General features: G+C 39.7%; 1 protein-coding gene and 1 pseudogene across 1 annotated transcript; both read right to left on the bottom strand.

Annotated features, from left to right (window-relative positions):
- Positions 1 to 2032: 2032 nt before the first annotated feature.
- On the bottom strand, positions 2033 to 3262 carry LOC150018608 (upstream-binding factor 1-like protein 1). Its single transcript, XM_090267310.1, has one exon. The coding sequence runs from the start codon at positions 3260 to 3262 to the stop codon at positions 2033 to 2035; it is 1230 nt and encodes a 409-aa protein (XP_090123436.1).
- An 18489-nt stretch (positions 3263 to 21751) lies between these two features.
- LOC150018609 (small nuclear ribonucleoprotein E pseudogene) lies at positions 21752 to 22028 on the bottom strand (annotated as a pseudogene).
- Positions 22029 to 23783: the final 1755 nt, after the last annotated feature.

A 23783-nucleotide genomic window follows, 5' to 3' on the forward strand; every position in this document is an offset into this window, starting at 1 on the left:
CTGGGGGGCCTGGCTCATGGCTTGGGCTACAATTCCCGAAGCTACAAGGAGCAGTTCCCCACAAAATATGAGAAGGATTTAATACTAGGTAGCACAATAACCCAATTCCTGATACTAATATACCTAAGGAAAATTTCATTGATAGATGATAGAAGTGACTTGTTAGATAATAATACACATTATATAATAAAATGAACAATATGAGTAAATGAACATTTTCTGAATAGGTTATAATTAATTTTAAATATATATATTAATCAGCATAATTAAAAAAAAAGATTTTATTTATTCTTAGAGAGAGGGGAAAAGAGGGAGCAAGAGAGGGAGAGAAACAACCACATACCCTCAAAGGGGAATGGGGACCTGGCCTACAATCAGGCCTGTGCCCTGACTTGGAATGGAACTGGCGACTTTTCAGTTTGCAAGACAGCACTCAATCCACTGTGCCACACCAACCAGGGCTTAATCAACATAGTTTCAATAGTTGTAAATCCTTTACACATTTGTTTGAAAGTCAAAAGCAAGACAAGTATATATCACTGTTATTAACATTTTCTGGATTTCCAATCAACACATTTAGAAAGAGAAAGAATTAGAAAGTATAAAAATTGTTAATGTTGCCATTATTTTCAGAAACTGATTATTTACCTAGAAAATCAATAATAATTCACTAAGATATCTAGTTATCTAAATGCTCAAACCTTAATGGTTTTCACATAAAAATGATACAATTACTTTTACAATGTTCATATTTATTTAAAAGAATATGGAAAACAGCCAGGACTATACAGGAAAAAAAAGCTAATGAGAGGGAAATAACCTTAAATAGATTTTCAATCCTATCAGTACGCCAAATAAAGCAATGTGGTGCTGGGACAAGAATTCACAGACAGACCAGTAGAATGGAATAGTGTATATATCTAGGTCTATACCTTTCTAAGTATCTATTTATTTATCTATGTACCTTTGTATAGCTGTCTACTTATTGATCCCTCCATCAATCCTGAATGTTACATGAGATTCGCTTGCACTGGAGCAACAGGAAGGAATTTAAGCTTCTGTTGTATGGAGGCACTTATTCAAATGAAATAGTGAACTTTAAGAAATATATATATATATTTGAAATTACAGAGATGTAAGTCTCATAGAGATGTAAGAATTAAATATACATATATAAATATTCCTTCCTGCCTGACACTGCCCACTCTCACATTTCAGAAAGGCCAACTTCTTTCTCACACCAGATGTAGTGCGAGAGTCCAGAGGTACAGTTTTTGTCAGGAGTGTCAGAGCCACAGGCTCACGGTGGCCTCAGACAACCTCTGGCAGACAGAAAATGAGGAGGGCAAAACTCTTTTTAAAATAATTTTTTAAATATTAAAGTTGACATGCCCTATTACATTAGATTCAGGTATACACACACCCCAGTGATTATACATTACATAACTCAATGAGTGATCATCCGAATAAATCTAACATCCATCTGACACTACACATAGTTATTAGACTATTATAGACTATATTCTCTATGCTGTACTTTACATCCCCATGACTATTCTATAACAACCACATGTGCTTAATCCCTTCACATTTTCTGCCCATCCTCTTAAAGCCCCTCCCACCTGGCAACCATCAAAACAATCCAAAAGCAAAACTTCTTACTTCAGAACTACTCAGTCTAATGCACTGTAGCCTCTACAGCCCAGGCACCTGTTTGTTTCAAGAGCCTTCATTGCAAGGAGTTCCTGAAGGAGTGATACAGAGGTTGTAGGGAGACCTAGTACATGCTCATCTTACATTTCTTCTCCCAGCAGGACCTTCTCCTCCCAGGTTTATGGACCTGATATTAGAGGACTGTCCCAAATTCCCTCTCCCCAACCTGTTCTACTCTATTGAGGAAGAGTAGGGAAAATAAAGGAAGAGGCAAAGAAATAAAAAGGGACAGGAAGAAGAGTCCTTCAATTTGACACAGATGTCTCATGGACTATTGTTGGGAAGTTCTCTGTCCCACCATTTAGGGAATGGACAAAGCTCAGCTGGAGTCTGAGTCAGAGGTGTCCCCTGAGGAAGAGGAGCTGCAGCTGCTGGACTCACAGTCCTTATCTTCATCCTCACTGCTGGAGTCTGAGGAGCTATTGCCTTCTGCCTTTTCCCCATCTTCCTTATTTTCTTCTGATCTCGGTGAGGCATGGGAATGGCCCCCAACGGCCTCTGAGGATTCTGTCTCTGGAGCCTGCAGCCCCTGCTCCTGTGCCAGCCCTTCTTGCAGAGTCCTTGCTGAAGGACAGTGCACATCTGTCCTGATGACCTTGGGCTCCGGGCCTCCATTCATGCTCTTGTGCTTATGCTTAGTATAGGTTCTCGCTGTGTAAGCAGCGTATTCTTCAGGAGACAGAGTCCTGAGCCAGCGATCCAGGTCCACCCGGTACTGTTTCTGCAGCTCCTCGGCCTGCTTCCTGTAAAGCTGCTTCTGGCTCTGTGGGATGCGCTGCCAGCGTCTGCCAATCTCCACCATGCGCTCCCTCGGGGGCAGGTCTTGCAGCTCCCTACTCGACCACAAATCCTGGTGGAACTTGTGATATTCGTTCATTGGGGGCTTCTGGGGCTCTCCACACAACTCTATCTTTTCATAAAAATAGTTTTCTGAGGGAGATCTCACTTCTTTCACATTTTCCTGAAACTTCTTTTGGGCTTTGGTTGGGCTCCTTTTGGGGGCAACAGAGGTCTTGGAGTTCTGGACTATCTCAGGGTGGTCCTTCCTAAATTGATCCAGTTTCTGCTCAAACTCCTGTTTCTCCTTCTGGAAATCTTGAATATATTTCAGCTTCATCTGCTCTGGGAGTTCCTTATATTTCTTAGACAGGACCTTGGTCAGCTCCAGGTTGTTGAGCTCAGGATGCATTTGGGAGTACTGGAGCCTCTTCTCCGTGAAGAAGCGCAGGTAAGCAGTCAGCGGCTTCTTCGGCAAGTCAGGATGTTTCTTGAGTTTTTTTCTTCTGTAAGATTTTTTAACACGTTCCTTTGTTTCCAGGACTATTTCTGTCAGAGTACGAAACTTTCTTATCTTCTTAGAACTCTCTAACCATTTGAGTTTGCACATCTCTCCAGAATAATGTTTAAAAGCTACTTTTTCCCAGTCCATCTGTGACTGGGTTGTTTTGAAGGTGTGGCTGTCATTGGGTGGGAGATTATTCTCTAGGAGGTCAAGTAACATCACAATGTCTTCTTTGGGCCATTGGTTTTGGCCATTAGTCGATGCCATTTCTAGACTTTGGGCCACATTCAAAGTCCCAGCTATGGGGACCACAGCAGCAACTCAAAAGTCTTCACTCTTATAACTTAGCACTTACGGTATTTCAGAAGATTTGCACTGTGTGGGGTGCTATAAGTCTGAGGAGAAAATAAAAGAAATGAATGAGAAAATCACAATCCACTTGGGATATGTCCCTCATGTAACTGTCTTGCCTTAACAAAATAAATGAAAAGTGGCCCACCTCTGAAGTGAAATTTATGTTTACCTTTCACATGCTACATTTTCACTTTTCAAAAAGTCACATTACCTTTCATTCTATCCTTCCTTTTGCCAAATCTCACCAGGGCCTGTCTTAAATACAGCAACAACTGGTTACTTAAGGCGCAATGTAAGAAAAAAAACCTGAGGAAGAAGAGCAAAGAAATTTAAAAGAGGGACTTCCAGCCAAGATGGAGGCTTAGACGGACATGCTCGGCCTCCCTCTACAACTAGAGAGGAATACAACTACTTCAAAACAAAAGATAACTAGAAATTCCAGAAAATAAAACTACATGGAAGCCCAACGTATGAAGTTATAAACCAGTGGCGCCCTTTGGGCAGGTAAGAGTTAAAGAAGGCAAAGCTGTTTGCGGTCGCACCAGGGACAGCGGCAGGGAGAACAATCCCAGCGGCAGGGAGAACAATCCCAGCAGCAGGGAGAACAATCCCGGCTGCAGTCAAACCCCGGCGGCTCGCGACCCCAACGCTAGGAGAAGCAGCCACCACATCGCCTCGAACAGTGAGGCCCAGGGGGCGGGAGGACGGATCCCGGTCTCCTAGCGGAATAACTGTGTGAATCCCACTTGCACCCCCCGCCCCCACACCAAGCGCCACAGGGCTGCGAAATAGGTTGCAGATCGCCACTGGTCGCTGGGCAGTGATGACAAAGCGCCGGCGAGAAAGGTTGCGGATCGGCGCCGGCTGATGGGTTGTGATGAGTACACAGGCATTGCCCCCTATAGCCGGCCCAAGAAAACAAAACGCATCTGTCAAAATGAGGCAGACAACTATAGAAATCCCGGTGGCACAGCTCACCAGTCAACAGATGAAGAATCTGACAGATGAACAAATAAGAAACCTGTCAGAGGCTCAGTTCAGGGCCATTGTTATCAGGTGGCTTACAGAATTAACAAAAGATCTGGAAAAAGATGAGAAAGAATTGAAAAACACTCATACTGAAAGGAACAAAACCACATACGAGACAGATGGTGAGGAAATAAAATCCAGAGTTCATATCAACAAACCAGAACACAAAGAAGGAACAAACAGTCAACCAGTGCAGAGAGAGGAAATGGGAAGCAAGGAAAATGATGAGAGGATCAGAAACCTCTGGGACAGCTATAAAAGGCCCAACATAAGAATCATTGGTTTGCCAGAGGGCGAAGAAGATGAACTAGAAATTGAAAAATTAAGTGAAAATATAATAAAGCAGAACTTTCCAAACTTGGGGAAGGAAATAGACTTATAGGTCCAGGAAGCACAGAGAATTCCAAAAAAACTGGATCCAGGGAGAACCACTCCAAGACACATTATAATCAAAATGTCAAAAGTTAAAGATAAAGAGAGAATCTTAAAAGCAGCAAAAGAGAAGAAAAGAATCATGTACAAAGGGGTCCCAATTAGACTATCAGCTGACTTCTCAAGGGAGACCCTGCAGGCAAGAAATATTCAAAGTAATGAAAATCCAAAACCTACAACCACGAATACTCTATCCAGCAAAATTGTCATTCAGAATAGAAGGGCAGAGAAAGTGTTTCCAGGACAAAATAAAACTGAAAGAGTTCATTAGATCCAAACCACTGTTATATGAGATGTTAAAGGGACTGGTTTAGAAAAAGGAGGATCAAAACTATGAACACTAAAATGAAAACTATATCACAAAACCAACAACAGAAGCTAGGGAATTGAAACAAAGGCAAACTAAACAGGCAACGAGAGTGGAAAAAGAACTATAGGTATGGGGAGCATATTGGGGGGAGGTCAGCAGGGACGGGGAATGGGGAGAGGGAGGGAGATGATATAGGAATTAAGGAGCATGGTAGGAGGGAATGGAATAGACAGAGAGAGGTTGAGAAGAACTATATGCACAACTAATGGACATGGTCTAAAAGGGGGGGAAAACTGGAGGGAGGGGGGCCACTGGGTGGAGGGGAGAAGAGGGAAGGGAAATTGGGACAAATGTAACATTATAATCAATAAAACACATTTTAAAAAAAGAAATTTAAAAGAAATGTCAAAAAGGCAAAGGACTGTTAATCTTTAGTACCTTGAGTGTGGCCACTTTCTGAGTGCACTCAGGTGTCTGTGCAGAAGGTTCAAACTAGAAATCAAATGAAACAGGCCAAGGAGACATGCATTCCAATGTGGTCTTTTTTATGAATGAATCTTAAACCTGGAGTAAATGACTAATATATAGATTATTTGGAGTGCAGTGGAGTGAATACCTTTTAATGAATCACATTGCTTCTCCCTTTAAATGTCAAGGGTCAAATGAGAATTATGGAGTATTTACAATTTTATTTGGTTAACTTTTCTTTATTTTTGAGCCTCTGTCATTTTTACTGTTCTACAACAAGGTTTTTCAATTAAGTTTTAGGTTTTATGCCAAAATAAAAAACTACACAAAATCGAGAACTTTCCTTTTAGGTATCATAATTTGTATAGCCAGGAATGTTAAATTAAGAAATAATTATGCAAATCTATAAGTAATAACAATAAAATTTGATAGCTCAAGAGTAAACAAAAAGTAATTCCATGATTTTAATTAACCCTTTGAGTGCCATGCATAATTGCTAAAATCCATGTGAGAAATACCAGGCTATTTTGCTGAGAAATGCAGTGTTTATGAAAAATGTCTATAAAAACATTAGTATTCATAATAATTTGCTGAAAATTTCATGACATATAGTAAATACACTCTTGTAAGCAGCGTTCTTTGATGCAATTAAGCAAAAAATTTATTGCATTTAAATTATTTTATTATAATAATTTTAGAAAAAATAAATTCTTTCCTTCAATATGGGCTTTTGAAGTATCATATATGGCAAAATATAAAACTTATGATTATAACTTGAAAAAACACATAGCAACATGGATAACAAGCAAGAAGTATGCCAAATATTGCATTAATTTTTGAAAAAACAACAACTTCATAATGTACCAAAAAAATGAACAAAAATGACATTTACACTAGAGACATATATCAGTAGATATCAACAGTGAAAAACATTTAGAAACAAAATGCTAATGCTATACCGTGAAGCAATGAAAATGTCCATTAGCAAAAGCTTCCTTATGATGCACACTGCATAGAGTTTTGACGATTATTGCAAAGATAAATGAAATTAAAAGGACTGTTTAAAATGTAAGTAAAAATTATAACAGCATTAATATGTCAGTATTTGAACACGTGTAAAAATTTGAAATTTGGATCAACATGAGAAAAAGTTATATCAATATATAACATGAGGTATAAAAAAAGAACAAAACATAAAATACGAATTATGTCATTGTTATTTACATTTATAGCCATCGGAAAAAAGAGTCTCTGGGAGCGACTTTTGGGAAAATTTGTCAGCGTCGCTCACAGCGACTTTGGCACTCAAAGGGTTAACTAGGCAAATTACATTTTCTAGGAGAGTCTTAAGCCAGCTGACAGTTAAATTAAATTATTTTTTGTTTAAGGAAAGAAAAACTCATCTACCTACAAGTGTGTGCTTACCTGATGATTGTATAATTCATCTCGTTGATGCTTGTTGGATCAGAAGTTCTGTGCTGCCTGGGCTCTCAGCACTGGAAGGCAGTTGTAACCATCTGAGTTTTCCACAGTACAACCAACTTCAAAGGCCTCCAGGCAGAATGAACCTGGCTGGCTTTTGAGAGGCCTTTATAAAGAGTTAATCCCATTAACTCTCTCTGGAATCCAGAAATAATCTCTTTAACCCCTACCCCCACCCCTATTGTTGTTTCATCCTTGGCATTGAAGCCACATTTGACTTTGTGTCCACATGGTATTTGAATAAGGTCATTCCCTTCAGTGTTAACTTCAGTTTTTTCCTACGGTCTAGAATCTGAAAGTCTCTCATCTTCACGATGGCTATTTAAACTGTTTCAGTCCTGCTCAATTTCTCCCCAGTCTTTTTTTTTTTTAATTTTATTTTTTGGTTTTTCAATTACAGTTGTCCCATTCTTCCTCCATTGTTCCCCCCCCACCCAGCCCATACCTTTCCCCAGTCTTTAAGGGTAAGGTGGCATTTGAGATAAAATTGTAAATGACTATATTTAGTTCTATGCTTAGAGAGCTAAGATCTGTACAAAAAATACACGTGATTTGGTGAAAGCATTGATGAAACTTGAATTGGCTATCAGAATATCGTGATTGAAATGATGACTTTGTTTTTTATAGTACCAGTCTTCACAAATATTTTTTAAAAACCAATTTCCCACCTCTATTTTAAAGTTTTATTACTGAGTTTCCAACAAGGAATTTATTATCTGAATAGTCCCACAGGGGATATTATCAAGAAACTCTAAATTAAAAAACGCTTTAAAAGTTAATTATAATGCAGTATGTAAATATGAATTAATTTTGAATTGTTCAAATTATTCATTTACATAGACGCAGCCAAAATTTGTCCAGGGAAATGTCTGGAGGTCTAAACTCTTTGTGATTATCTATGGTAATAAGTTGTTGGTGTGAGTTTTTAAAATTATCTTCTCCTTTTTTATCTTGTGCTATATTTTTGGTAATGAGAACGAGCCGCTCCAAAAAAGAAAAGGTATTTTTATAAGAATATTTTGTCAGGATATACTACATACCTTTAAAATAACTCCCATAGACTTCGCTGGTGGCCCAAGAGGCTATGGTGCGGGCGGGGGCGGGCCAAGAGGCTACGGCGCTATACAGCCCCCAGCCCCGCCCCTATCCCTACCTGGTCACTGGATACTCACCTATCAGCCCAGGGTCTACAGTATTCACAGTCGAAATGTCACCATTACCATACCAATTCCATTGTTGTCGTTGGCGCATGCACCTCCCTGCCAAGGACGAGGCAAGCCCGCCCACCCCGCGTGGGGCAGCACACACCCTGGAGCCTCCTGCAGATGCTGCGCGCTGGCCTGGGGGTAAGGAGCACAGCATGCAGCCTAGACTCCTGGCTCCTGCTGCACTCTTGGCAGCACTCCATCGCTTCTCGGACGATCCCTCCCCCCCGCCCCCCCCACCCCCCCACAGCACTCCGCCACCCAAGTTCCCAGAACGCACACGCGGAGGTCTTGTATTTTGTTAGAGCTCTTCAGAACTTCGCTCAAATGCTTGCGCCCAAGAAGCCGCCTCTGCTGCTTCCCTGGAGCCAGAGCCCTGCCCCCTCCTGTTACCTCTTCACCTGTGCACCCGCACCGTTACGCACACAATAAATATGCTCTTCACTGGATTAAAAAAAAAAAGAAACTAATATAGTTTTGTAGGTATTCTATAGGTGTGATTGAATTGTATACAAATTATTTTAATAAATCAATGTTGTATATGCTTGTAATGCTTAATCTTGATACAACATTTTCTATTATTAAAAATTATGACCTATTACACTCAGAAGAAGGCACATAAATCATTATTAAGCACATAAGCAAACTAGCATTAAACTATGAAATTGGCAAATATTAACAAATAATATTATCTAAGATTGCAGAAATTATGAAGTGGGTACAGTCATATACTATTGATATGTTTGAGGTTAGTGGAGGATAGTTTGACAATATGCATTAAAATATCTAAAAATATGTCTGCCTCTGACCTAGTAAAAAGTCCTGAAGAACTTGTTGGACAACACTTAGCATACAGGGAACTTTACGACGACAATTTCTCTCCTAGCTACATGTAATCTACATACAGTAGTCTCCCTTTTCTCCACTGTTTTGTTTTCCTCCGTTTCAGGAAATGGAAGATTCCATTAATAGACAATTCCTAGGTTTAAATGCTGTCCCTCTCTGCCGTTCCCGGGACATGTGTCGTTCCTTAGCAGCTGTCTTGGTTATCAGATTCACTGTCATGGTATTGAAGTGTTTGTGTTCAAGTAACCCTCATTTTACTTAATAATGGTCCCAAAGTGCAGAAATAGTTTAGACTTTATCATAAGTATCTTTGCATAGGGGAAAACATAGTGTAGAGAGGATTTGGTACAAGTCAAGATTTCACGCTTCCCCTGAGGGTCTTGGAATGTATTTCTCATAGAATAAAGGGGAATACTGTACATAACATATCAAGAAGAAACTGTTTTCTTTTTATTTAAAAAAAAAAAACTGAATTCTGGAAATTTCAGGACAACCTTCTTTCATTTCATTGGAGGGTGTAGTTGGTTAAATTACTTTTCTCCCAAACGTTACCTCCAAGTCCTAATACTCTTTACCTGTGATGAATGTGACCTTACTTGGAAATTCAGTTTTTACAGGTGTAATTAATTGAGCAACTGAAGTTCAGATCATCCTGGATTTAGGGCTGACCCTAAATCCAATGAATGACTAGTGACCTAAGAAGAGAATGGCAACAGAGCTTTGAGACAGCGAGACTCAGGAAGAAGGCCTTGCAGGGAGAGAAGCCAGGATTGCAGTGACGCTGTCATAAGCATGGAATGCCAGGAGCCACCAGATGGAAGAGCAGGAAAGGATCCTTCCCCAGAGCCTTTGGAGGGAGGGTGGCTCTGCCACACCTTGCTGTCAGACTTGTAACCTCTAGAGCTACAAGAGAATAAATTTCTGTTGCTTAAAGCTACCTGGTGTGTGGCAATTTGTTATCTCAGCCCTGGGAAACCAATAAAGATGGTGACCTAGATTGGGAGTGGCAGTTTCGACACTCAGCACTCATAGACACGCAGAACTGTGGAGAGACTCCTGCCTCTAAAAACAAGAAGAAAATAAACCAAGACTTTGAGTGGAATGTCTTTCCTAAGTGAGGCGTGCCTGGGCTCTGGTTGATAACAGAAAGCCCTGAGGAACCGGGTTTGACTTTTGAAGGTAATAAAACCCCACAAGAAAAAAAGCCTGGTACCTTGGTTGATTGTGTAGTTCATGGCAATCTTTCCAGGGAAGGAAAAAAGGTTGCTTTCCTGAAAGATGGCTAGAAAGAACCTCAAGGCACATTGGAAACCTGAAGAACTTGGAAAAAACAGGTGTTTACAGGAAAGGCTGAATGGCAGGAATGTGACTCAGCTTCTGTGCCCTGAGGGCAGACTGAAGGTGACCCTAAAGGTTCTTTGTGTAAGTTCCTGCAAAGCAGACTTAAAGGTCATATGTGATCATGTGCTGCTCTTGTTGTGTTTATGTAAATGAACAGGATAAATTAAAACTGGACTTAATGCAGTTTCTTTAATGACAAGGAAGTTAATCTTAAGGATAAAAATTGCAATTCAAGGAAAACCACAATGCTCAGTGGTAGACTATTAACTAGTGTAGCTAACTGTCTTTAAAGTTTATTTTCATTTAAAGTTTGTTTTCATTTGAAAGCTAAACTAGGTCATGACATCATCGAAGATGCTTAATTTACAGGCAAGAAGAACGTCAAATGCCTTGCAACTGGATGTCTTCCCAATAAGACAGTCTCCCAGATTTAGAGACTGGTTTGTGGGTTATGTTGTGTAAATTAACATGTGTGTTTTGTTTTCACAGGGCATAAGCCTATGATCTCATTAAAAGAGAAAAAAATTGTTTTTAATAAAAAATAAAAGTAAGAAGAAAATAGCCACTGATATTTAGAAATGACTCAGTACATTACGATCTGTAGTCTGAGATGTATAGGTGAGTAGAAAGACAAAAATATGAATGAATATACTTGTAATAATAAGATTTTGTTTCCAGTACAAGGATCTATGTTACTCCTTTAGCAAACGTTAGGTAATACATTACCAGTATCTGGCTCTTTCCCCATTCTCACCACTCACCAGAAATTATTATCTGTAAAACCAGTACTCAAAAAATAGTTGAGGATAACAGAATACTACTTAAACGTCTATTTTTTTCTGCTGTGATTCTCTATTATTCAGATGCTTTGGGAAAATACTTCCAGCCTATCCCCTTTTGACATGTAGAATAATATGATTGGGCTCAAAACATATGTTTCTATCACTCATTAGCAGATTTCAATCACATCTTTTATAAGTGGGTTAAATAAACCATTGAATCTGCCCTGACTGTTTTGGCTTAATGGGTTGGGCATCATCCCCACAGACAGAAGGGTCAGCTTTCGATTCCTGGGGCAAGCCGATTGATGTTTCTCTTGCACATCAATGTTTCTCTTCCATCCTCACTTCCTGCCTTCTCCTCTCTTTAAAAATAAAACCATTGAGTCGAGTCTACTATGTTTATTTCAGTGTGAATGTAAAATGGAAAGGTTATTTTTGAGGAATATGATAAAATATGAGTCTAATAAATTCACAACATGTAGTAATTTGACCTCTTATTTTATTTTTAAGTAGATTTTGCTTTTAGAGTAATTTGAGCTTCATAGTATGTTAAGCCCAAATTACAGAATTTCCATATATTCCCTTTGCTCATATCAACGTTCTCTCCCACTACAAACATCCTGCAGGAGAGTGGAAGATTTGTTACAATCAATGAACCTACACTGACACATTATAATCACCAGAGCCCATACAGGTCACTCTTGATGTTATACATTCAAAAGGTTTGGGCAAATGTTTAAGGACATGTATCCATCATTATGGTATCAATCAGAAATTTTCACTGTCCTAAAAATCCTCTGTGGTCTACCTTTTTACCTCTCCTCACTCTTAAATCCACTCAACCACTGATCTTTTTAAAGTCTCCATAATTTTGCCATTTTCAGAATGTCATGGAGTGTCAATTGTACAGTATGTTGTTTTTTCAGAATGGCTTTTTAATTTTTTTAAATGTATTGATTTTAGAGAGTGAGAGGAAGGAAGAGAAACATTTACTTGTTTTTCCACTTATTTATGCATTCATTTGTAGCTTCTTGTATGTGCCCTGACTAGGGGTTGAACTTGCAACCTTAGCATATTGGGACAACACTAACTGACTGAGCTACCTGGTCCAGGGCTTGGCTTTTGGCTGTTTTTATTTTTTATTTATTTATTTTTAACTTAATAATATGCTTTAGGTTTTCTACCTGTGTTTTCATAGCCTGATTGGTCATTTCTTTTTAGCATTGACTATTCCATTGTCTAGATGTATCACAGTTGATTCATCCATTCACCTACTAAAGGGGATCTTGGTTGCTTTCCATTTTGGCAATTGTGAAAAAATTGCTACACACATCCCTGTGCAGGTTTATGTGTGTACATAGTTTTTCTACTACTTTGGGTAAATAACAATGAGAATGTATCATATGGTAAAATTATGTTTAATTTTGTAAGAAACAGCCAAACAGTCTTATAAAGTGGCTGTGCTATTTTGCATTCCCAACAGCAATGCATGAGAGTTTCTGTTTCTCTACATTTTCACTAGCATTTGTTGTCAGTTAGTTTTATATATTTTTGCCATTTTTATAGGTAAGTGATAATATCTCATACTTTAATTTGTAATGCTCTAATGACATATGATGTTGAACATCTTTGACATGCTTATCTGGCACCTATATATTTTTGTTCAGATCTTTTGCGCATTTAAATAAATAGGACTGTTGTGTTATTATTTCTGGGTTTTAAAGCTCTTTTGTATATTTTACATAATATCCTTTATTAGATATGTCATTTGCAAATATTTTCTCCCAGTCTGTAGCTTGTCTTCTCTTCTCTCTCTCTTTTTAAAAATTTTTAGTTTTGATTTTAGAGAGAGGGGAAGGGAGTGAGAAAGTGAGGGAGAGAAAGATCAATGTGAGAGAAAACACTGATCGGCTGCCCTCTGCTCACACCCCGACTAGGGACAGAACCCACAGCCCAGGCATGTAGCCTGACTAGGAATCGAACCAGCGACATTTTGGTTTGTGGGACAATGCCTCACCAACTGAGCCACACTGACCCAGGCTCATTCTCTTGATTGTGTCTTTCTTAAATCAGATTTATTTGGCTATGTGTTTTTTTATTTTATTTTACTTATTTAAAATTTTGTAATTTTTAAATTTATTTTCAATTTCAATTTTAAAAGGTAAATTAATTTATTATTTAAGTGTAGTTATACAAAATTATCTTTTATTTATTTATTTATTTTTTTACAAAATTATCTTTTAAAATAAGCACAGTTAAGTAAAAATATTAACATACCTAAAAAAAATACTGAGTAAATAAGAAGATAATTGGTCCACATGACCAGAAATCCTGTGGTTAATGGAGAAAGACTGGAGTCTGCCCCAGAGTTTCTGGCTTTTGGTGGAAAGGCAGAAGGCTGACCTTAGTCCCTTTGTGAGAGGTTCTGTGCATTCTGTTTTCCCTCCAGCATCCCCCTCTGCCAAGCTAGAACTTGACTCTCAGGAAATGTGGCTCCTTGACAATGCAAAGTCCCAGGATCATGGGTCTGTCCTGCAGGCAGTCATAGAAGGTCCCTCGTCTTCCTCACACACATCATGAAGTGCTGTATGCTTGGATGATCGTTGCATGGAATTCATGTCCACGGCTAATTTTTCCCAGTACTGATATTGCCTTGAAATTGCTGTCTGTACATATCCCTGTCCTGTCTGTGCATTGTTATGACTGGGATGAACTTGCTAGGAAGGACACTGTTGTTGCCCCTGCCTGGCTCTGCAGAGTTCCAGCCCCTTGCCTTCTGTCTATGGGTTTATTCTGTACCTTCACCCTTAAATAAAAGCAGGTCAAGCGTGAACATGTGTCCCCATCCATGCAGACCAGCTTTGGCTTTCCTGTGTCTCTCCATCAAGCTTGGACAGCCACTGCACTTACCCAGGCGTCCTGAAGTCTTGAGCAGCCAGCAGTGGGCGGGCATCCCCCCACTTCTCTCTAGTCACCAAGCTCTAGTAAAGGCTCCAGGAAAGCTGTAGGTGTGGGGTGGAGTATGTAATGAAAAGCTAGAAAATCTTAAGGTGTTTATTCCATCCTAGCAGATCACCATATAGTTAGGTATTAAAATTGAAAAATAAAAACCACAGTTCTTTATTTGTGGTGCCTAGAATATCTTAAATGATTTCTTTGATATTAATCTGTGAAAATAGATGTTCTGGGAAAGGCCATTCCGCTGAGGAGGGAGCCTCCTGGAGGCTGCAGAGGGGGCAGGCACCATCTGCTCTGCCTCAGGAGTGGGATGGAGGCACCTGCCTGGCCTGCTCGTGCATGGTCTGTACCAAAGCTGCTTAAGGAGCAGCTTTCCTAACATGGACTCGCGTCTCTTGTTGGAAAGCACAAGCTGCAGAGGAGAAAACAGATTCATAAATGGGAGAGTATTCTGATTCTGTTCATTCTTAGCTTCCCTCACCCTGCACACCCAGTTTTCCCAGAGCCTTTACCAGAGCTTGGTTTCAGTCTCAAGTCCTCCGATTTACAGGAAAAAGACACCAACTTGGTGTCTGATGAGAACATTGTTATCAAATCGCCCACCTTATTTCCAGCTGGATGGTAGCAGTAGTTTCCAGCAAAAAGTTCAGAGGATGGTGAACTTAAAACTGCACCTTTCCCCTCTCCCTGGCAGCCCAAGAGCCATGTCTGGAGGTGTCATGTTGATTTTTCCAAGGGAAGGTGCCTGTCCTCACCACAGGACTGGTAGCTGAAAGGGCTTTGAACAGTGTGAGGATCAGCCATCCCCTTTGCTGTCACAAACCAGACACACCAACACATTCACACTGTACTATTGCGTTGGCCAAAAAGTTCATTTAGATTTTTCTGTAAAATAAAAAACACTTTTTTTCATTTTCACCAATAATTCTGTTGATTTGGATATTTTAGGCATGTCGACTATCTTCCACTATTGGCTTCTAGTGGGTAGAGGCCAGAGGTGCTGCTAAATGTCGTCCAATGCATAAGACAGCCCCACAGCAAAGAATTATTTGGCCAAAAATGTCAGTAGTATCAAGGAACTTTGCAAGCTACTTTTGACACATTTGATCAGTCACAGCACCTTCTCCATACACTGCACAAATCTTTATTTGTACTTCAGTTACATTTTTACCTTTCTTGAAATAATAAAGCATAATACACCGAAAATGCCGCATATTTCTTCCATCTTCAGTATTAAAATGGCTACAAAAAAATGCAACAATTCTGATGTTTTTTTAAATACACATTGATATGAAAGCTGTCACAACACAATCTAACAAAATTGTTTTGAATGAAGTTAAAGGCAACTACGTGCTACTAGAGCCATCATATAAAAACAAAAAAAAAGTAACAGATTTTTTTTTGGCCAACCCATTAAATGTGTTTCTAATTAAACATGTATCACAGGGTACTCACTGATATTCTGTGAAATACATAAAATCAAAAAAATAAATCACTTTAATCACATTGTTACCAGAAATATTTATGAGCAATTTTGGATAATATATTTTCTTAATAAATAATATTTTTGTACTTTACTGTGGAAAAGTTGATGCTAGAAAAATTGGAGAAGAAATAGGAGGAGCAAAGGCCTCTGGCTGTGTTCTGAACAATTGTGGTACCCCGGAGAAAGTAATTGTGCTTTTGGAGTTAAGGGTTATTTCTAAAAGTCACGACTGTAGAAACTTATTAACATCAAACTCCTGAGAAATATACACATATACTGTGAAAGGTTTAGAGAGCAGGTAATAATTCTCATTTTTCATGAAGTCTCTGCATTCCCACAGCTGAGCTGTTTCATGAGAACTACATTTGGGAAGGGATGCATCCAGGTATAAACATCAAGTTTTGGCAGAATACAGATATGAATTATTCATTTTAAACATATTCTTTCTTTGCCATTGTTCCCCATTGTTGTAGGTTTCTGTTTTGTTCTAGTGAGTTATAAACTAAGTAATAAATGGAGACCAAAGTGATTTTCAGAGAAGCTGGCTTGGGAATAGGAACTAGGCTGGAAGAAGGTGGGTATCAAGGGAAAGCTTCACTTAATAACTTGTACAGGGAGCACCCAGCTGGTTACTTTTACTGTTAACCTTTAATAAAATGTTAAAAATACTTGTGAGGTCAAGGCCAAGGCAGGAGAGGGCAGTAATTTTACAGCGAGAGTCTAATATTTGTGAGGTCAGGGCAAGAGTATAAATTGAGGTCCATGTACCACATGTCAAATATTGTTTTACAATATTTAATTTATTTATTTTTAGAAAGATGGAGAAAGAGAGGGAGAGATATATCAATGTGTGAGAGAAACATTGATTGGTTGCCTCTCACACGCCCCCAGCTAGGAACCGAGCCCACAACTCAGGCATGTACCCTGACTGGGAATTGAACCAGCAACCTTCCGGTCCACAGGCTGGTGCTCAATCCACTGAGCCACACTGGCCAGGGCCACATGCCAAATATTTAAATATATAACTATATCTTACACACCATCAATAAAATGTTAATTTTCCCATTTTGACAAATATTATATACCTTCATAGTGGCATGGAAGGCTAGGATGACACTTAAAACTGTTAGGTCTTATTCCCAGTGCTGGCATCGTTCATTGGGGGAAAGCAAACCATGGAGTAAACTCTGGGCAGCCCTGGTGCAGGTGGGAGGGTGTTTGGGAGTCCATCACAGGAGAAGCTCTAGGAGGCGGGAAACTGCAGACTTCGCTGCCTGTGGGAGTGGATCAGGTGCTTCTGGAGACCAGAGAAGGGCTCTTCTGTCTTGGTGCCAGGACACAGGCAACTCTGCACCTTCAATTGCTTGTTTCTGAAGATAAGAAGGGAGAATGTTCTGTCCAGTACCTGCCCCATCTCCGCGCAACCCTTCAACAACTAGTTTCTCACTTCCCTTCCTATGGAACAGGGTAGTAAGCATCTAGGAAAACTCCTTGGCAAGTGGAATAGGGAAACTGAGGCAAGTAGCTGAACACAGTGGTCCAACAATTTACAGCCAGGCATGTGGTCATCAGGGCAGAAGGAGCCCCAGTCCCAGAGCTCCTGGCAGAGGCAAGACTGGGAAAAAGAAGGGCCTCACCCCCAGGGTAACCTCTCCTCTTCTGGCCTTTCCTCTCTGGTGATGACATCTAGGCCTCAGTTGTGCTTCAGATCCAGGCCCAGAAAAGCAGCAAAACCAGGTGGGTGATGCCAGGACCCATGACAATGACTAAAAACTTCTTGCCCTGCAACTGACCAATAAATGGAGACCACGACCCTGGAAGAGCACACCTGAAGAACTGCTGAAATCTGCCCCCCGCCCCCAGACCTCCCCTAAGACTTCTGCCTGCAAGAGAGAGCTCAAAGTCTCAAGACAGAGGACCCAGTGTGTGCACTCTCCCTCTATGGAGCAGCCTAGGCCATTTTCTTCTCCCTCTTCTTCCCCCACTTCTTTCTTCACAGGCATGTGTCTCATAAACTTTAAGGCAATGGGCAGCAGCAGCTTGTCCAGGCTGATCCCCGAACCTTCCCACAAAGCCAGCTTTTCTCTGACTTCCCAAAGAGCTATGGCAGCCCATTCTAGGCTCTCTTGCTGCTTCTTCTGTGCCAAGCCCTTCCTTGTTTCATTGTCTCCAGCTTTAGTAAATGCATCCTCATAGTCACCTGGGCTCATGTTGTGAATCTTTCCTACTGAAGTCAAGAACCCACACACTACAGCTGGTCCTAGGCAGACCCGCTCAGGGCCAGGCCCCTGTCTGGTAACACCTCCAGAATTCCCTTAGCCCACCCCTTCCCCATTTGACTTGCTCCATGCACTGATGTTGGAGGGTCAGGGGATTTGGGGCATTTAAAACTTCTAAGAGGACTACTCTCTACCCATGAATCTAGGCACCTGCTCAGCTGGGTCTCCTTCTCATAGTACATTTCTCCTGCTGAGTCCCTGCCATCTGCCCCAGACCCAAAGGGCACCTCCTGCCCTATACCCAAATGTCTCAACCCAGGAAAACTCCAGATCTCATGGGGTCAGGTAGAGGAATGGTGACCTCATGAGGGAGACATCCAACTTCCCATATACACAAAGTGGGATGCCCTGGAAACTGCATTTCCCTCCTCCCTTGCTCTCCTCCTGGCAGTTACTCCAGCCTTTCAGAGGCTTGTTCTGTCTCTCACACAACTCAGACTGTTGCCGGGGCCCAGGGTCTTTGTACAGCTAAGGCAGTGCCCTAAGGACCCTTTGCAGATGTCTGAGCTAATTCTTCAGAATGCACAGGTCATTTTCCATGACTGCCTGAAAGGTATTTGGAACCAATGGTAACTAGGAAGGAGGTTTCTCAAGGGTCCAACTTGGCAAATAGCTCCCCACCTCATAGGCAGTGAACCGAATGGATTGAGACACAGTAGGTATAAACTTTAATTTACCGGAGTACAACTCCTTTTCCTCTACCTTGGTCTCGGGTGCTTGAGTGGGGACATCTTATCTTTCCTCTGTTATTCTCTCTGAGTTAGGTTGTGGAACACCAGGCAGAGAATCTCCTGCTCTGCTATTGCTAGGAGGCCTTGCAGGGCTTACCATGGAGTCTGAGAAGCAGGAGAAATCTTTGTTCAAGAGCAGTAGTCGAGGTGTTCACACTTTAAAGAATTACATTAAAATATAAAAATAGCCCTGGCTGCTGTGGCTCAGTGGACTGAGCGTTGGCCTGCGAGCCAAGTGTCGCTGGTTCAATTCCCAGTCTGGGCACATGACTAGGTTACACATCAGGTCCCCAGTTGGGGGCGTGAGTGAGAGGCAACCACACAGTGATGTTTCTCTCCCTCTCTTTCTCCTTTCCCCTCTTTCTAAAAATAAATAAATTAATTGATTAAAATTTTTTAAAAAAATAAATAAATAAAAATATACTAACAAGTAAAATACAGCAGTCCCTCTCTATATCGCGGTTCACTTATCGCAGCCTCACTGTATCACGGGATTTTAAAAAATATTATATTTAATTATTTATCATGGATTTTTCGCTATATCACAGGATTTTGTGGTACTATGTATGTATGTTGTTAAAGTTACGTAGGTTTAAGAGTGTAGAATAAATGTAAGGTTCCTACTTCACGGGGGCGATGGTGGTTCTAGAACGTAATACCTGCGATAAGTGAGGGAATACTGTAAAGAATTTTCTACATAACGGAACATAATTAAAATATCTCCAAGGTGAACCAAGGTAAAATATTTTCAAGTTTTTGGACATTTGCTGAAGTCACTAACCAATGAAATAACCCTTTCTATCTTTTTGTAAGTTAAAAATAAAAGCTCTTGATGTTCAGAAATTTAGATATAAAGGCAGCATGTGAGGGTTGGTTTGTTGTAAAATCAGTGATTCTTGATTAGATTATGTTGGTAGAGGTTTATTTAGGAAGATTAGTCAAGATGTTAAATTCGTCTTCTCTTTTGAAGAGATCTAATCATCCATTATTAAAACCTGTCTGAAGACCTCTGAAATATAATCACCTGGAAAAAATGGGTGTGGTCTTCAGACACTCGATATAAGGAGCCAAACTCATTCTTCTCCAAAACTCAAGAGTGTGTTTTGAACTCACCTGGCTGGGGAGACTTCTGAAAGCTGTCCCTATCACTTGACAGGCTTGACCCGTGAGCTGACATTTAGAGCAAATATTGGTGAGTTTAATTTATCAGCAAACTGCAGTTTTTTCCCTGAAATCATGTTGTCTGTCAACTTAGTCAAAATGATTCCATTATTGTTTTGTCATCTTGCCTTGATATGTGTGTTAGAATTAATATGATGACTAATTTTAGTTCTTCTACTTTATGTACCCCTGAGTTGTTCCTAGGCATTGTAATGACTCAGAGGGTAAGATGCCAGATATCTTGTGGTTTTGTTCATGTTGTAGATCCTAAAAAAAAAATTTAGGAGTATTTGATTCTATATGTAGTACACGTTACAGCCTATTCTAAAAGTACTGAGTGCCTGTGTACACAAGAGAGATCATACTCTATACTATTTAACAGAATAAGCATTCAATGATTTGAGAAAAATATTTCAACATTTCACTTTGAAGTGAAGTGTATGTTTTTTTAAGAAACACGAGTTTGCTGACAAATTTTAAATTCAGGGGAGTCCAGTGGTAAAGCCAAAATCTCATATCTGCATATCCTTTAACCAAGCAGTATCATCTTTAGCAATCTTTCTAACAGAATTTTTCACAAACAAGAATAGACACAAAGGACGTATTTTGTAGAATATTCAGTAGCTGAATAAATAAAGGAATAGGAAAAAATGTTCTGAAATATGGGGTATCATTTAATAAAATATAGTACATATTATTAGTCTGTTACTCAATAGACAATATTCTCTAATCACTGGTGTGAGGACAGTGGAATCTAGTCAGGCTTTCTCATCTCAGATGCCCAGGCTGTTAAGAGATAACATTAGATTTGCTTGCACAGTGCACTCGCAGTTATATAAGCATTGATGTCATGTTTGGGCTAATAGCCAGCTTTGTTTATACATAATATAAAAGAGGTAGAACCCCCATGGGAGTGTTCATTTGTGTTTGTGTTGGGGCAGCGAGCGAATGCAGGAGCAGTGCCTAGCGCCGGGTGCAGAGCAGCAGTGAGCGCCCAGCGAGTGAACGGCAGGGGTGCACGTGTGAATACTGTAATGGCTGCAATAAAGGAACTGTCAGAGACCCCAACCTTGCCTAGTATATTTTATCTGACTGCTGAACACAAGGAATCTAATTCGTTGGCATGACAACTGGTTTAGTCTATGTTATCTTGTATTATTTTTTCCTTTTTTCCCCCCTACATCCCCTTGTATGTTTTTAACTAATGGATTTTATTAATATTCTAAAATAAATGCTTGCTTCCACATGGCTAGAAAAACCACTGCAAGACAATTCACAGTACTTAATAATATCAAATTAAAAATAAAAACTCACTGATATCAGTCAGGACCACAGTTAGTGATCTTAAAGACTAATATTTCCATTTATTACTGATATGATCAGAAATATTTATTAAAATTATCAATTCATTGATTTAGAGAAGGTATATCCAGGGCATTTACTCCGTGGATGGTCCTGCATGGTAAACCTAGAATAGAACAAGGAGACTTGTTTTGTTTTGTTTTTCCTTTGTATCCTGACTGGGAATCAAACCAGTGACCCTTTGCTTTGTGGGATGACACCCAACCAACTGAGTCACACCAGTCAGGGCAAGGACACCTGTTTTTATATTTCTTAAATTTAATGATATATAAACTCATGATAGTTTTTTAACGTGCCAACTTGGCTAGGGAGAACTACAAGAATGGAAATGAGGGCAGTAACCTTTTTTAGCATACACATCCCGTGCCTATTTATTTAATAAAAACAATCACACGCATTTATTGTCATCTGGTAATACAAAAAGGTAATCAAAGTGATATGAACGAATGTTCAAGGACTATACCTGCAACAAAGAACACCTAAAAAACACAAACTGTATTACTTTTCAACAATTTCTTGCTTCATTAGTCACTTCTAGTTGGAGACACATTGGAGGAGAGTAATATTATCTCCTTTTAGCATGATCCGACCTAGTTGTTTTCTTGACTTTGTTTTAGAATAAATTTCTTCTGCATCATGTAATACAAGTTTCATATATTCATCAAAACCAATGATACAGCCCTCTATATGCATATTCACTTGCTCAAAAAGCCACACCTGAATCCAAGATCTATTTTGCAAGTATCTGAAGATGAGGTTGATGGGCTTCACCATCACCTTCTGCACTTTTTGGACCTGGCCACAGTATGCTATGCTTGAAGCTGACAAAAGACCTCACTACACCCCACATTACCTCAAAAAGCTACTCCCTAGCCTAGTTATTTAATCAAAGACTAATCTAAGTGGTGATGTGAGATTAGCAGATGTAAGTAAAATTCCTTATTTTGACTGTAAGCTAGAGAGAGTCACAAGTGAGCCTGACTTCATTAGTGGTCAAGAAAGGCTTAGACAATCCTTGAACAAGACTCCAAACAGCAAATGGGTCTGTATTGCTCCAAATACTCCTCACTGACAGTGACAAATGCTTTGTCCCATTTAATTGGGTTCCATCCTGCTGCTGATTTCTCTTCCAGACTTATTATACCACAGATCTCATACTTGCTTACTTAGCCCCCTTGATCATGTAAGCTGATTCTTTGTAATAAATCTGTATATGAATCTCTTCACATGTACATCCATATCACTGGCTATGCTTCTGTGGTTTGAACCTTGACTGACATAGCACTGACAGAATTCTCTTCACTACTATGAGTCTCAATCACAAATCTTTTTTTTGTTTGTTTTGTTTAGTTTAGTTTATTATTTTTTTAATCCTCACTGAGGGTATGGATTTTTAGAGAGAGAGAAAGGCAGGCGGTGGGGGGGAGAGAGATGTGAGAGAAGCATTGACTGGTTGCCCACATGCCCCAACTGTGGATGAAACCTGCAACCTGGGAATGTGCCCTAAGAATAAAAAATGCAACCTTTTAGTCTACAGCATGATGCTCCAACCACTGAGCCGCACCAGCCAAGGCCTAACTTAATTTTCAATAATCTTAAAAACAACCGGGCAGCTAGAAAAGTGACACTGGTGATCACACAGAAATTTGAGAAATTGAGGTACACCTGTATTAAACTTGTAAAGAAATTATAAACCAACATTTTTAGCAAAATAAATTTCAAAAAGCATGGCTTGTGTTTTGGTGATGATTATGGTTATTGCATCAAAGTTATGTCTTATCATAATGTGAAGGAGTGCTTCATATTCATTTTAAAGACTTGGGAGATATAGCTATTCTCCTTAATTTTTGGTTTCTTTGATTAGACTGGTATAGATAATAAAGAATGGCAAATTCAACTGATTGGTATAATCATGTTAGAATAATTCTGGTTAAAATCTGATCTAATTTGACAATGTTTAATTTTCTCTTTATTAATGTCTAGCATATTCACATATATTTTGTTAACAAAAAGGTTTTGGGATGTGGATTCTGATTGAGATTTTTTTTAAATCCAAGGGAAAATGCCTGATGATTATATGAAGTAATAAAAATTGGAGCTTAGTCAAACTGTGCTAAGTCAGTGACTGGCACTGAGTGTTAGATGGATTTTTTTACAGCATTCAGGACCCACATGGAGCTATACATTGGGTTGAACTGCTCAAACACAAGCTATTAGGAGAAAGCAAGACCTCAACAAAATGGGGAGTCTTTGTTGTACAGGAGAAAAAAGGGAAGGAAAAGGATAGGGTTGATTCAAAAGCCAGGAAAGTTATCTACAGACCTTGAGAGCTCTCTGATGTCTTGGTTTTCCATTTGTGTCATAGGCACTGAGATTTGAAGGCTTTAGGTAGTATTTGTCTTTAAAGGGACAGCACCTCAGGACATTTGGTTTCAGTACTTGCAGTCCAGTGAGGAGAAAGGGCAAAGATATCTTTCCCCAGCTCCCCTGGCTGGATGAAAGGGCTCTTTCTTGGGGCAGATGTGCCCATGCCACTACGGCCACGTCACTGTGGCCACTTAT

Source organism: Furipterus horrens, unplaced genomic scaffold, assembly GCF_987537825.1.
Source record: "Furipterus horrens unplaced genomic scaffold, mFurHor1.1.pri manual_scaffold_2, whole genome shotgun sequence".
NCBI lineage: Eukaryota > Metazoa > Chordata > Mammalia > Chiroptera > Furipteridae > Furipterus > Furipterus horrens.

Coding starts and splice junctions, on each gene's coding strand:
- LOC150018608 (XM_090267310.1), bottom strand. CDS start 3,262: ATGGCATCGACTAATGGCCAAAACCAATGGCCCAAAGAAGACATTGTG.